The sequence below is a fragment of the Melampsora larici-populina genome, assembly GCF_000204055.1.
Source record: "Melampsora larici-populina 98AG31 unplaced genomic scaffold MELLAscaffold_77, whole genome shotgun sequence".
NCBI classification, from domain to species: Eukaryota; Fungi; Basidiomycota; class Pucciniomycetes; order Pucciniales; family Melampsoraceae; genus Melampsora; species Melampsora laricis-populina.
The window spans coordinates 214,016-228,561 of record NW_006768841.1 but is presented as its reverse complement, the minus strand read 5'-3'; the positions used below and the strand labels follow the sequence as shown (position 1 = coordinate 228,561).

At 40.5% G+C, this 14,546-nt stretch overlaps 3 protein-coding genes across 3 annotated transcripts; 2 read left to right on the top strand and 1 right to left on the bottom strand.

Annotated features, from left to right (window-relative positions):
- Positions 1–152: 152 nt before the first annotated feature.
- Positions 153–1,242, top strand: MELLADRAFT_113116 (uncharacterized protein; the record flags this gene model as incomplete). Its single annotated transcript, XM_007417734.1, has 3 exons — positions 153–213; positions 420–486; positions 732–1,242. The coding sequence occupies 3 exons, from the start codon at positions 153–155 to the stop codon at positions 1,240–1,242; spliced, it is 639 nt and encodes a 212-aa protein (XP_007417796.1).
- A 6,713-nt stretch (positions 1,243–7,955) lies between these two features.
- On the bottom strand, positions 7,956–8,914 carry MELLADRAFT_113115 (uncharacterized protein; the record flags this gene model as incomplete). The annotated part of the gene is made up of 2 exons (XM_007417730.1): positions 7,956–8,529; positions 8,601–8,914. 2 exons carry the CDS (start codon positions 8,912–8,914, stop codon positions 7,956–7,958), a joined length of 888 nt encoding a protein of 295 aa, XP_007417792.1.
- Positions 8,915–11,931: 3,017 nt separating this feature from the next.
- Positions 11,932–13,830, top strand: MELLADRAFT_73486 (uncharacterized protein; the record flags this gene model as incomplete). Its single annotated transcript, XM_007417694.1, has 5 exons — positions 11,932–12,336; positions 12,415–12,535; positions 12,602–12,786; positions 12,845–13,054; positions 13,123–13,830. 5 exons carry the CDS (start codon positions 12,325–12,327, stop codon positions 13,234–13,236), a joined length of 642 nt encoding a protein of 213 aa, XP_007417756.1.
- Between the last annotated feature and the right edge of the window lie 716 nt (positions 13,831–14,546).

The following is a 14,546-nucleotide window of genomic DNA, read 5'->3' as shown; positions in this document are numbered from 1 at the left end:
ATTAGATATCTGATATAAAAAAGAACAGGTAGTGGTGGTTCATAAAAGACAGATGTATTTTTTGTGAGTCAGTGATTGCTTTAGTTCACGTACATTGTTCTTTTCTATGTTGTGGCGGGATCTATTGCTGAAATATCATCATACAGGGGATCATGAAAGTTAAACCACGTACATATTTTTCCTTTTGTTATGTCACAGTGCACATTCGAAAGGGTGAGTTGGGGTGTGATGGTCAAAGTGCAGAATCAATGAGTTGCCCGTTTTCGAGACTTAAAGTTATATCATGACAATACCTTCACGATCCCTAGCGCACGAGTTGGGAAATAATAAAGGAAGAAATTTATATCCATCTTCGAGAGAGCCGATTTATTAAAATGACTTTGTGTAAATATAATATATATTATCGGATGTTCATAAAGAATTCCATGCATGCAAGTGGTGCATGAGTGGGGCAAGCAATGGGATTAGGAACGAGATTAGGAAAGGGTAAGAAGATAACTACAGATCAACACCAAGGCAAATTAACAATGCCCTTTCACCTCTGAAAACACCTACCCATCTCGTTTTTTGTTCTTATGATAATAAACCATGTCAACCTCGCTTGGGCCTAACTCACTTTGAGTGATTTGTCCTGTCTCCGTTTCGTTTAATTATCACCTATATTCAAGTTAGTCGATGATATTTCACTCGATTTCCAGTTTATCTTTTCTCTATTCTGACAATTCTTTTAGGAAAGTTGCCACAATGTTCCCAACTTTCATGATCTATGGTCAATCACGGGGAAGTGTCATGCCTGAGCTACGAGCCATGGCCTTCCAAACTCGAACTCCAACCTCGGAACTTTCACAACAGACTTCTCCAGAGCGCATCAGCTCGTTCAATCTGCGTTTTGAACTGCACCTTGATTCGGGATGCTACCATTTGGTCCCTCAGGCTCTTGAAAAACATGTAGAACACTATCAATTTCTCAACACCCAAGAACTCGACTTGATAAAAGATCATCTTAGTGCTATCCAGGATCAGATTCATGATACTATTTCTTATCTCTGTGATGCTGAACGTGTAGTGGGATATGTAGAAATGGCATTGGGTTTGCCTGATCCCGAATTTTCCGCCCATCATCATATACTCAAGGAGCAACTAAAGAAATCACGCGCGGAACGTAAAGAGTATATGCGCGCATTCAAACGTTACAACAGAGACGTGGCAAGACGTGGAGCAATTCTTTCTAGGGAGAAGTGAGTAAACATTTAATAAATCACAACGTATCATGATAAATGTCTTCACACAACTCACTTTACTTGTATTTTGTCACATCATCTATGATCATCTCACTTTCTTGAACCTAGCAAACGCACTTGCGATTTTGAGGATGCTGCAGTGTAGCTCGAACTAATCCTGAACCCACCTCACCGGTTTCCAAACCTGCCACACCACTAGCCTCCGATCTCGTTAGTCTAGTGATTCACTGAAATCTGAAATTCCACTGTTGTGACCTTGTGATATGGTGTGTGATATCGATGTATCAAATTTCCTTGTCTTACAGTCATACTTAGAAGTTTTTTGTTCAAATATGTGCATCAACGTGTATTGAGTTGGGACTGTACACATTGATGAATATGCAAGGGTCAAAAGTCGTCAAATGATTGATTGGCAATGTGTTGTTTGTGATTATCTGAGAGCAATTTTCTCTAGATTATATGTGTGCACAAAAGATCCTGTGCAAGATTAAGTAACTTTCCTTTTCGTATTTTTTTTCTGATCAAAGGAAGCCTTCATTATACATTTGGATTACTTAGATCTGACTTCAGTACAAGTACTCACTAGCTAGGTTTCATATCTTTTCTTATAAAATACTAGACATGATGTTTGAATCATCATCTTAAGCATTTCTAGTCAGTTATCATATATCTTGTCCTGTATAGCATTCTTTTGGTTTGTTCGTGGAGTCAACTGCAAATTTGGTAATCAAAATTTACTCTATATCTTAAGGTAAAATCCAGATGTACAAACATAGTAAAGTGAGAAAAGAAAAGTATGGACAAAACTTTTCTATGTCACGTGACTTTTCTAGTCTCATGAGAAAAGATGACATTTTTTGTAGTGTTAGTCATTAACATATAGTAATGATTGTTACTAGTGATGCTTAGTTACATATACATGTTATGTGTGATATGTAATATAAGCATTTTAACTCTTGACACTGAGTTATGAGGTGTAAATGGTGATTTATTACATATTCCATGTTGTTTTACAGGTTCAGGTATATGTAATAAAGGTTTTGACATTGTATTACATGTTACATACAGTTTATATTCAGTATGTAGCATGTAATTGATTTTATACATAGGGTTTTTACTGTTACAGGTTAGTTTTGGGTACATGTGTATGTACTCAGGGCTGACACAGCCATTCCAATATTTCTTGTTGCTCTGCTGTGAAAAATAAAAAGTGAAACTTGGCAAAACCTAAGTTTTTACTCACTAAAACTTTGAAATTGGCTGTAATTTAGGGAAATACAGCCAATTTTCAGGTTTTAACTGTTCAAAACTTAGATTTCAAGCTCATAAACTTTTTCTTTTCAAAAATGTTGCAACAAGCAATATTGGAATGGCTGTATCCTAATTGCTTACAGTCGTTTTCAAAAAGCTTGCTCAAATTTGCCCGCAGAACTCAAGCAATTTGGCGGTGAATTTGCTGCAAGCTTTTTGCAAATGCTGTAGAACAAAATCATTATAAAAAATTATCATCTCTTTCATCCATTTCCATTATCCAAGAAAAAATCTATATTCTACATTTTTTGTTTATTGAAAAATCTCTACCACCCACCCACCCTGACAAGGTTAAAGGGGATAAATCAAAATGTATCATAATCTAACATGTCAGACATAAATTAGCCACCCGCTGAATTTCCGTGTTTTTCTCTAAAGTTCAACCACTGATTGTCATGTCTGTTCTCTTACCTACTCTTTATTCCTATGCTAATAAAGCAGCCTCTGTAGCCATTGAGTGTGAACCCAGATACCTACTATCTAGGGCCAAAGACCCATTCCCCTGGAAAGTGTATACAAACCCTCTTAACAAAACACACTTTTGGGGTGTTTGCTCATGCACACAACACTCAACTACCTTTGAAGGTGCACAGTAGCATGTTGGGTGCAGGCAAAGAAGGGCTATCTTATGATACCAACCTTGAGTTTTTTGGAGGGCTGGTTGAGGAGGAAAATGCAAGAAAACATTTTTGTATGATCCTGGGTGTATTCCTACATATTGGGGCCAGGGCTCTACATTGGGTTTTACCCAAAACCACTGCCCCTATCATAGTAAAATTATATGTACTAGAAAGCTGTGGCATAGTTTAACTTGTGACAGTTTTCAAAACTGGTAAAATGGTCATGGCTGTGTGGAAAAAGCCTAAAATCTGACAAAAACATAATTTGGGTACAAATTAGGAGGGTCTGTGTGCGCTCTACAGGGTCCTGTCCCCGCAACTTCCCAGTTGTGCTGCACCTTTCCTGGAATGGCATAACTTTCTACTCAGCACTGCCAACATAGATACCACAGATTGAAAAATACAAGGCATCATGTAAGGCCTTTGTTAGCCTTCACTAGAGCTGCAGATCCTTTCCGGAGAGATTGACTTGAGGAGAGCAGTGGGACAAGATTAAACTTTGAACTTTTTCATATTAATTATGAGCTAGATACAAATAATCCATAGTCTCAGAGAGTCAGTAAGGACCAGGCGCAGATCTCCTGGTTTGTGCTTGTTATTAGTAGGTAAAAGCACTTTTAGATTGATCTTTGACTTTGAGATCTGCTGATGATCCTGGATGATCTCACTTAGAGTGCATGTGACATGCTACAGCATGTCGCACACCTACCTATCTAACACCATGCCTAGGCATTGAGATGTCCAATGATTGACACCTCAGTGCAAATGCTGAGCTCTCTTGACGAATCAGATCCCCTGTGACTCATGCCAATTCCTCTTTGATCTCCCTTCCTCTCACAAACTGCCGCTCAAATTTGTCCACATGGAAGACCACCATTTACTATTCCAGCCAAATAGACTCCACAACAACTTATCTAACAAAGCAAGAGAAATCAGACTAACCACACAGGTACAGATTTAGAGAATGTGACTGAGGAGATTGGATTACGGGCTTGATATATGCACATATATCATATATGCTGTACACTTGCAACCTTTCACAGAAAGGTTATTTCAAAAACCATAGCTCTGTGCTGTGAATGAAGCTCACAAAGGTTAACCAGACGAGCCAAAAAGGACAGAAGTGCAAGAGAGTGCAAGATAAATCACTTCCAAAATGTCATCAAATCGAATGTTACAAATCAAAAACCTCAAGTAGTAAGAAAATAAAAAGACTCGGAAATAGAGCTTTTTATTCCCTTACTATGCAATCCGACAAATCTGGGGTCATGCAAAGAGCAACATCATACACTCATCATTCATGAGTGTATGAAGTTGTGCCTCACTGAAACTATATGAGGCACGACAAGAAGAAAACACTGAATCACAAATCACATCACGTACGGTGTCTCAGATGGCAAAATAACTCCATTTTTAGACGTGAATGTGAGCAAACGTGAAAAACAACTCATTTTGGTAATACAAAGACCTGGGCTTCTGCGCCTGGTCCTTAGTGATGCTACTCAAAACAATAGAGAAGATATATTAAAAGAGAATCAACCAAAAGAAGAGATGCTCACGTAGCTCCAAATAATCCACAGTAAGTCTCTTGAAGAGTGAGAATTATCTGGAGCCCAGTTTAGAGAAGACACATAAGTGTGCTTTGTTCAATCCCATAACCTATTACCATAGCCTATTTTCACATGTGTATTCCTTACACATCATTGGAAATAGTCTGCACTAGGGCTGTGACCCGACCCTGTGAGTTCAGGGCCGGACCCGGGGCCAAATAGAGCCCTGAGCAAGCCCGATGACCTCTGAGAACTGCTCAGGGCCAACCAGGGCCGGCAAGAGAGTAGCGTGAAGGCATTTTTTGGGTGAAAAAAGGGTCGGCAACCCGGCCGGGTCGAGTGCCCGAGCTGCCTGAAGCGCCCACGGGGCCGTATTTAACCGTTATTGAACTGCATATGGATGCCCCGGGGCACGCACCGTCAGCTTCGTGAAAGTCGTCGGGCAGAGTCGGCCGGGCGGGGCCGGGTCCGGGTCCGGGTCACAGCCCTAGTCTGCACAAGGTTTTCAATCCAATGATACCTCAGATTTTTCAATCTGAGACATCTATGTTGGCTGTGCAGAAGCTCAATCATTAATATCATCATACATGCAGGCTCTCTGCCAAATCCCTGCACGCAAGTTCCTTGATCTACCTCCAGCTGCTAATTTCCCCAAGGTAAGTCAAGGATCTTGATACCCCAGCCCCCAATCCAACAGTGCCGGCTTGGTGCCGGGGACTATACAGCCCTAGCCTGAGTACCTAATGTGCAAGCGGTCTGGTACACTGGATATCCCCACCTCCACGGGAGACAGGGTCATCTGAAGTTGGAACTAGATTTCAATAAATAGGATTTGGGCAGGCAGAGTTGGCTTGGTGAAGATAATTTGTGTTTTTGTGAAAGTTGTGTCCTCTCTACATCTAAAGAATTGGGTTTTAGGCCATCAGGTTGTTACAAGTTACTCTTTTGTACTATGGAAGCCCTGAGTGTGGTGTTTGCCAACCCTCTCAAACACATACAAATTCTGTACACACGCCTCTACATCCCCAGCATCACATCTCATATCCAGATTGCAACATCTCCATCACAGGTTTGGCCACCTTCTGCTCAGTCACCTACTCACCTGCCACTCACAATCTCATTACACACTACATCTGGCTGCATTTCTGATAATGCCCACCCTGTTTCAGAAGCCACAATTATGATCAAACATCTTCAAGACCAAATCTTCACTCAAAACATATCAATAACCTAATGGAAAGGTTTCAAGATTACCATATGGAGGCAAAATGATGTCAAGGAAATTGGTTTGCTTATGTACAGTGATGACCATTTGTCACTTGTTGTAGATCATCCAATGAGTACAATCACATCAGGCTTATCTGGCTTGATTTTGTAATGCCATAAAGGATAACCACCCCTTCTGGTCTTGATTCAGGGTGAAATGTTCAACAGTTGAAATGTAGATTTCCAAACGTGAACTTCCAACACATTTGAACACCAGCAACATCCTATATTGGACAATTCCATGTATCCCAATCTGGATCATCTGTAATTGGTGGTTGACAGGCCATTTGTCAGGAAAGTTCACAGGATGATGTAAAGTTGACTGGAGAGGAGCAAAGGAACTTGGTTGATTGATGTGTTTAAATATTTATTGTATGGTGCTTGTTAGCAGGACGGTAAATGTCAACACTCACTTTGGCCTATCTGTGCAGTTGCCACATAGCTTGGTCTTTGAATAAAATCACTGCATTCAAGGTGGGGTTCTATTTGATGGTCAGGAGGTGTTGATGTGGCTTGAACCAACACCTAGCTCCATATATGTTGGCTCTAATTGCATACTAGACTTTCTCAAAACATGTCTCAGCAATGATGAAAATCTTTATCAAAAACTGTCTCAATGAGTGGCTAGCTGTGGAATTTTGTCATAGAAAATTGAAACCTTATTAATATTGTCAACAATGTCAGGGGACTGAGAGGTGCACACAATCAGTACGCAAAAGTGAGACAACAATAAAAGACAAAAGAGCAAGTAGGAGGGTAAGCAAGTAGTGTATGGAGTTCACTGTAAACATTATACACTTACGGTACTCAAAGCAACTATGTACATGCCCATAGTTGTCGTATATAGTTTTTTTTGGTGGGCAAAATACTTTGAATATACTTCTTGAGTTTTTTCCCCGGCAAAAAAAACTATATACGGCAACTATGTATGTGTACATATGTAGCTTTGAGTACCACAACTATCCCCAAGTGGAACTGGGAAAACAATGATTATTGTAGTTTGTCATCAAAAGATCTATCACTGCACACCTGAGCCATAACACCCACACTACATATGTGCAACAAGCTGAGTAAATTATTAGCTATCATGTACATACAGGTCTGCTCAGTTCCCCGCTCATCCAAATGAGTCAATCATATGTGATACTTTCTGTAATTTTCTTCAGTTTGACACAAGCATTCCAAAATTGACTACATACACTGACTCATATTTTTGGTGTAATTTAAACATCATGTAACACCCCTTCTGTTACTGTTGAATGGCTTTCAGAGTATAGCATTTGGTTTTAAGTACAAATATTTTTTATGAACAACTTGTGTAACTTTTTGGAAAAAATTGTAAAAAAACAAACTTTGAACCCCCTCATGTAGGCTGAGTTGAATTGGTATGCCAAAAGTGCGGAAGTCCCGTGGAAATGGGTTGAATTTGATTTTAGAGACCTTGGACTTTGAAGGAGTGTATGAGCATAAATAAAGGCTTTTGAGCGGTTGGGTTTGGTGTGTTTGCAAGGGTTGGCGGACCCCACGCTCAGGGCTTCTGTTCCTTACCCTCCTCATAAGTCTTCGGAGTTGTATCATACTTTTTCCTCATGAAAAAGTTATTATTCAATAGTTTTGTGTCATCCTTATCCATTATCAATGGCTTCTCTCTTTCTGTCTCTCAGTGATCCCATTGATCTAAAACTCCACATGAAAAATTGTTTTTATTGCGTATCATGGATGCTCCTAAAAGACAAGATGGTATCAATAGTTTTGAGTCCCATTTCCATGACATTGATGAATTTCTTAACACCTACAAAAAATTGTTAGTTCCGTAGTTTGGATGTGGCAGCTCCGTGATCAAGTCATCAATAGGTTTTCACCATCTGACTCAATACATATCAAAAGTTCAAATCACCCCCGTTCCCTTTTGTTAATAACAATTCATCAACAACAATTTGTTTATTTTGTTTATTTCTTCATTTTCTTTATTTTTCATTTTCACCGCCTTTGAAGATTTTGATAAACCCTCCAGAGAGTTTTCTAACTCCAGCAACACTAGTAGATCTTTTTAATGGTTCTCTGTTTGTATTTTGGTAATGATAGTATTCATCCGTAAGCACAACAGCTGAAGGTCTATAGACGTATCCGGAGGTCTCGCTGGGTTTAAAGGCTCCTTCAACAGAAACTGCACTAGATTGACCATTGTATTCATCTGGGTTATTACGGAAGCTGCCTAGTGGCGCTGACAGAACTTGGGTTGGAGGTGAAGTGGTTGGTAAATCTGATAGGACTTCAATCTGATTAGGAAAACTCGCAGAGCTGGAAGGAGAAGAAGTGGATTCAGAAGGCTGATCTGCTAATGCGTGACCAGCACGGCGTTTTACAATTTTTAAAGGCTCAACTTGTGGAGGTCGCTGTCCTATCGTGGGAAATTTTCGGCGAGAGTAATTCAAAGTGCGAGAAGGGTGGGGAGTAGAGGATGATGGAAGACTAGCAGCTAGAGGAGGACGAGCATCGGGAATGTCAATGGCAGCGTTGTTTCGAGATAATCCAGAAGAACTATAAGAGAAACAATCAAAACACTTGCGTAAGGAAGGGTCTTTGGAATTTATAGAAAGACAGAAACTAACCTCGATGGGATATACTCTTTACCAATTCCTGACGATTTACCCAACGACGCCTTGCGATTGAGTGGAAGAGATGGTAGCTTGTTTTTTCTTTTGAGATGTGCTTGTTCTAAAGGGATGGATCCTTCGGTAGGGGGATAGCGTGGAAGGTTATTGTAAGGAAGGGAAACATTTCTCAAATGAGGGTAAGTGACGTTTGGATTGAATACATTGTGTCTTGGAGGACTATTGGATTGCGGTAGAGATGAAGAGCGATCACGAGTCAAATGAGTAAGTTTTGGCTGATTGGAAGGGCTGTGAGATTGATCAAGAGGCATGTTGGTGTTTTCCTAAGATTTCAGTTGACGTAAATTCGCAGATGTTTTGATTCGTGAGTAGATGAATAGAGTGATTGTGGGTGAATAGTGAGAGAAAGACTGCCTAGGCCTCCGTGATTTATACCTTTTGGATTGCATAGCTCAGCACTTAAAAGCACAGTAGAGATCAGCTTGTTGCTACAGCATTGGGATTTCCAGAATGTTTATTTAGCAAAGGGACACAAAATAATCTCATTTGTATAAATGTTAAGTTCATGATATATACTTTGATGCATTTTAGAAAGCAGTCCGCATGCTGGGATTTTCAGACACAAGAAGGGTTTTGAAATTCACGCCCAACAGCCTCCAGAATTTCAGTGCATCAAAAGCTGGGCAAGCATTAGCTTCGCGTCTGCTACGGTATGAGACTTTTTGCCACCATAATTTAGTTGATACAGGCCACAACATCACATTTTCAAAAACGCTACACCACTGGTTTGCATTTTTTAATTTGAGAAGTTGGATTCCTGCCCTTTGAACAAAATGAGTCAGAATGCGGATTTTTGATGCATCATAGCTACTATCAAGAATTGAAACAAGAAAGGCATGGCGAGTTACGAATACGTACTTTCATGTTTAGTTTTGTGTATTCTCGGTCAGAGCTCCCTCAGAAACGACAGGTTGAGGTCGGATGCTATCATATAGCATTTCACAATCATACATCAGGATAGCTCATGGTTTATAGGTAGCGACACCTTCTCATCTCACGTAAACATTCATGTTCTATGGATAAAGTCTATTTTGGCCCTATCCACAACTCATTTCATCTGCATGCTGAGATACAAGTCACATATACACCACCTGACTTATCTTACCCGCTGGGCAACAAGGAGCTACGCCAACAATTTGGGCAGCTAGAAGCCAAGATAAACAGTCATCACCAGAAAAGGCGATCATCTCGTATCCCTCATCTTGGTCACCGTGCGATCACCAACGCCACTGCTCCTCAACAATATCTGATCGTCTTATGGACGTTTCAAATCTAACACAGGAATTGAAGACCGACAACCACACTACCAAGGTGTCTCCAATCCATCTCAGAAACACAAGTTCCGCGGTCTAGTTGGCCAAGAGAAATGGCCCACCGAAAGATACCACCCTACCCAAAACATCCTCCCATAATGCGTCAGTAGTCCCTTGCGGCAATTTTCAAGGTATGTATGTTCAATGTTTTTCAAAATGAAAAGCAGAATGATACAAATCATTCAACAGTCCAACAGATCTCAGCGGCTATGGTATCGAATCAAGACAGCAGTGGAGTTCTCTCTTCCAAACCCGAATTGAATAAGGTGATCATTATCTTGATGAGAACAATAGAGATTTTATTCCTAGTCAAGGATTTGTAGATATTGGAGGGGTGTCTGGCCAGGAGAGACGGCACTACTTACAGATCTTCCAATAGTGTGTGTTGCCGAGGTCCGCAACTCTTTCAGAGTGTCTGGTAGACTAGATGCACAAGTTAAGGCACTGTGACCCAAAAACCACTCTAGTCCTCCGCTATGCTTGGGATAGCCCTGGGATGCATTTGCCACCGGCACAATTCAAACTGCTGACTACAAGTCACATCCAGTCAATGTTCACATGATAACCGGGTACCAAGATTGATAGGACGGGTCTGAAACATTATTCTGGCAGTCGGAGACCATGATCGAAATAGTATGATGATATATCAAAGGTGTAATTGTAAGAGCAGCAAGTGCCATAATATGATATACGGAGTCTCCACTCGCAAAGAGGTTTCTGTGATGAAATGAGGTTTTACGAAGGGTCACACAAGGATGTCGCTCTTTGATTTCACAATGCTGTGATCAGGAGTATGTCAGACCGTTCTGAACCAGACAAAAAATGACATTTATCGGCCACCTTGCTTTCCTCACGCCTGCAAATGCACACAGTTAACAAACTTGCTTGACATTCGCTGAGCTCGCACCTTTGGGCATCATTGCTGGGGCGGCAGCGCACCCTACGGCACTCTGCGAATCTGATCGACAGACACTGACTATCTCCGAGTCCACAGAGGGATGATTTTTTTTCGAGTGTAACGGATGTTTACGTTGCATAGTTTTCTCCTACGGTGTACAGAGAGAGATCATCAATTTTCACACCGCGCTTTATAACAGATCACACCCATGGCAGATCATCACATGCAGGTAGGCTGTTGAAGATCTTCACAAGAAGAGAAATTTATCTCAACTTTAGTCTTTAACAGGTGATCAAGTTTAGCCGGGAACTTGAATCTTTGCGTGGTGATGCATATAAGATAAATGTGACCTGATTGAAGCGTAAGCTGACAAATGACCACGGCAAGGTTGCATAAACGTTGATACGGAAAAACTTTAGACCATAATATTTACACAGGATTTGTGTGGAAATATATGATCATCGCAATCAAAGGGGAAATAGATGTCGGAAGCTGGAAAGTAAGCAATGGAAACCTAGGAAAATCTTTAATACAAGGACTTTTGGGGCTTTTGAGAGCCTAGAATGCGAGTGAGGGTTAAACTTCGGACTAATTTGAATGGCTGAAGGTTGAAGGGGATCGTGATGCGCCCAGATCGAGCAGAAAGGATATGGGTGAGTCATCAGTGGTCGTGTGGTGTGAACAAAGTTCTGGAAAGCTAGGTTGTGAATCCCTTTGGAACATGAAAAGCTTCCCTTTGAAGATTGATATTCACAATCTAGGCCTTGACTGAGCTCAACTCAGCTTGTTGAGCCCGCTGCCACTGGAAATGTTTGTTAGGTGAAGTCTGTTTTAAACTGATTTGATTTAACCGATGACTTAACCTGATTTAACTGGTTAGGCCTTTTGCTCAGGTGACATACAGCCTTCAGATAGTACATATTGAGCTTTACGTAGACTTAAGACGTTTCTTTTGAGGTTAAGAGAAGCCACTTTAAACCACTAGGTAGCATTGATTTAAACCTTTTAGACTAGTTTAAGTCGATCTAAATCGAACGGAAGCCTTTGAAAGTGTTGTTGAATTGATATTTTTTTTGTTTGGTGAAATGACTTGAAAGGTTCTTAATCTAGTTTAGTTGAATGAACAGTTCAACTTACACTTAAATTTGAATTTCAAGTCAATACAAACAATCATCACGATCTCAACTGAATACCTTTGATTAATTTTTCTTTCGTTCCTTCTTTTCTCTTTCTCTTACACACTCCTTTGCCTAACATTTCCTCCCTTCTCTGAACTTCTACTCCACTTAAACATATCTTAGCTTGAATTTTGGATTATTTAACATTCAAATTTCAATCTTATCAATCCTAAGACAAACTCAACTTTCTCTATCCGTAGAGTTTTGTATATCAAAACTCTTAAAATCCAACTTCTCACTCATCAAACTACATTTTTCATTCAACTTGACAAATGGCATCAAAGGTTGGTTGACTCTTGATCTTTGATCGATCTTCGTGATGATTTCAGACTCTAACCCTCAGCTTCCTTGCTTCCTATCAGGCTCAATTTCTTCGAGAATACAAACTGGTTGTGGTCGGTGGTGGTGGTGTTGGCAAATCAGCTCTTACTATCCAATTCATTCAATCTCATTTCGTTGACGAATACGACCCTACTATTGAAGGTCAGTATCTCTTACCACGAGTTTGACATCTACTGTAACCAGCCCTGATCGCATTTCAATCTTTAGACTCTTATCGTAAACAGTGTGTAATCGATGAAGAAGTTGCACTACTGGACGTTCTCGATACCGCTGGTCAGGAAGAATATTCTGCGATGAGAGAACAGTATATGAGGACAGGTGAAGGGTTCTTGTTAGTTTATTCGATTACTTCGCGTAATTCTTTTGAGGAAATCTCTACATTTCATCAACAGGTATGTCATTCTCTTTCAATCTTATTCTCTTTGTCTTCCATCTAACTTTTGTTTCCAGATTCTTCGTGTCAAAGATAAAGACTACTTTCCAGTGATCGTGGTAGCAAACAAATGTGATCTCGAGTACGAACGTCAAGTCGGTGCTCATGAAGGTCGAGAGCTAGCACGCCATTTTGGCTGTCGATTCATCGAAACATCGGCAAAACAGCGCATTAATGTTGATGAAGCCTTTAGCTCACTTGTCAAGGAAATCCGGAGGTTTAACAAAGTTTGTCTTTCTTCCATTCTTTTTTCGATTTCCTATGCAATGCTTATATTGTGCAAATTGATCTTCAGGAACAATCTGCTGGTCGACCTGGTGCAGGTGGCGCAGGCAACACAACAGGCGCATTCCAGGAAGAAGGGGAACAGCAAGCATCATCCGCATGCTGTAACTGTGTCATACTATGAAAGACTCTTTACTCACCTCAATCACTATTCTTTTGACGAATACTGATAATCAAGACCAGATTCTTCAAGAACAGTCATTATCCTCACTATCCACCTCTTTATCCTTATTGCGTGGACGTACATCAATGTATTTACCAACGACCCTTGTCCTCCGACTTTCCTCAATGGGAGAAATGGCACTACAACTTTTATACTCACTTCGTCACTCACCTCCCCCTTTCGTAGCGTTCTTTGGTTGTTACACTTTACTATCCCGGTAAACCACACGCCAATTCTTTCCACAGTGCGACTTGTTGTCTTTTTTCCTTTTCTTTTTTCTACTTTATGGCTTGTGTGTCGCTGTTGATTCCTTTTATACTTTATCTCTTTGTTCTGCTTTATTTGTTTTAATCTTCTCTCCTCTCTTCGGTTCAGTTTCAATCTCATCTTTTTCTGTGTGTATGTGCTTGTTTCAATATACTTTATCGCGCTTGTTGGGCCCCGTTTGGATAGATGGGTTGAGCTATAGGGCTCTACTTTGTTTTTCTTTCAGGGAACATAATAGTCATTTATTGCAAATTTCTTTCATACTTACTTTAATTCTGCAGACCAGCGACCACTCATGGCAAGAAGACAGCTTGCCAATTAGGTTGAGATTTTGCAACCAATGGATATACCCCTGGGTATCACTGACCCCACAAGCTCTGACCCATAATGCCCAAAGCATCATGGGGCAAGCGGGTTCTCGTCCCCGCTTCCGATTGAAACCACAGTGGAGCAATGACACTCCATTTACGTTCGGCATTAGGCAGCCGTAGTTGATGGTATAACTTAGGGCTATAGTAGAAACCCCAACATCATGAAGCGGACGGACTTTGTCTCTGAGACCCAGTCTAATTTCAAGCGCCACAGAGAAATGTGCTCTGAAGGGCTTTTGCGGATCTGGCCGTGATAGCTAAAGCGCCAAGGAAAGCTTTACCAAGAAGAGATCCAATTTACTTGAGATCAGCTGAGCTTCCAAGAATAGTGTGAATAGGTTTGAATCAGAATGATGTGATGAATTATCTTGCACGGGTTCAGACGGGTTCATCCACTTGTTCTTAGCCAGTCTTGGCAGATGATAAAGTTTTAAAGCTCCTGTGAGACTGAGACTCCTCATGAAGGAGATAATGCATAATCCGTCAATGTATTATTCAAAAATGTATATAAACTAATCCGAGAATGACCGAGGTTTAGCTTGTAATCTGATTCTGATAGCATACAGTCAGTTTCATTGTTTCTTTATCATCCGAAGACTATCAATCACCTTGATTACCATCATCTGTTACATA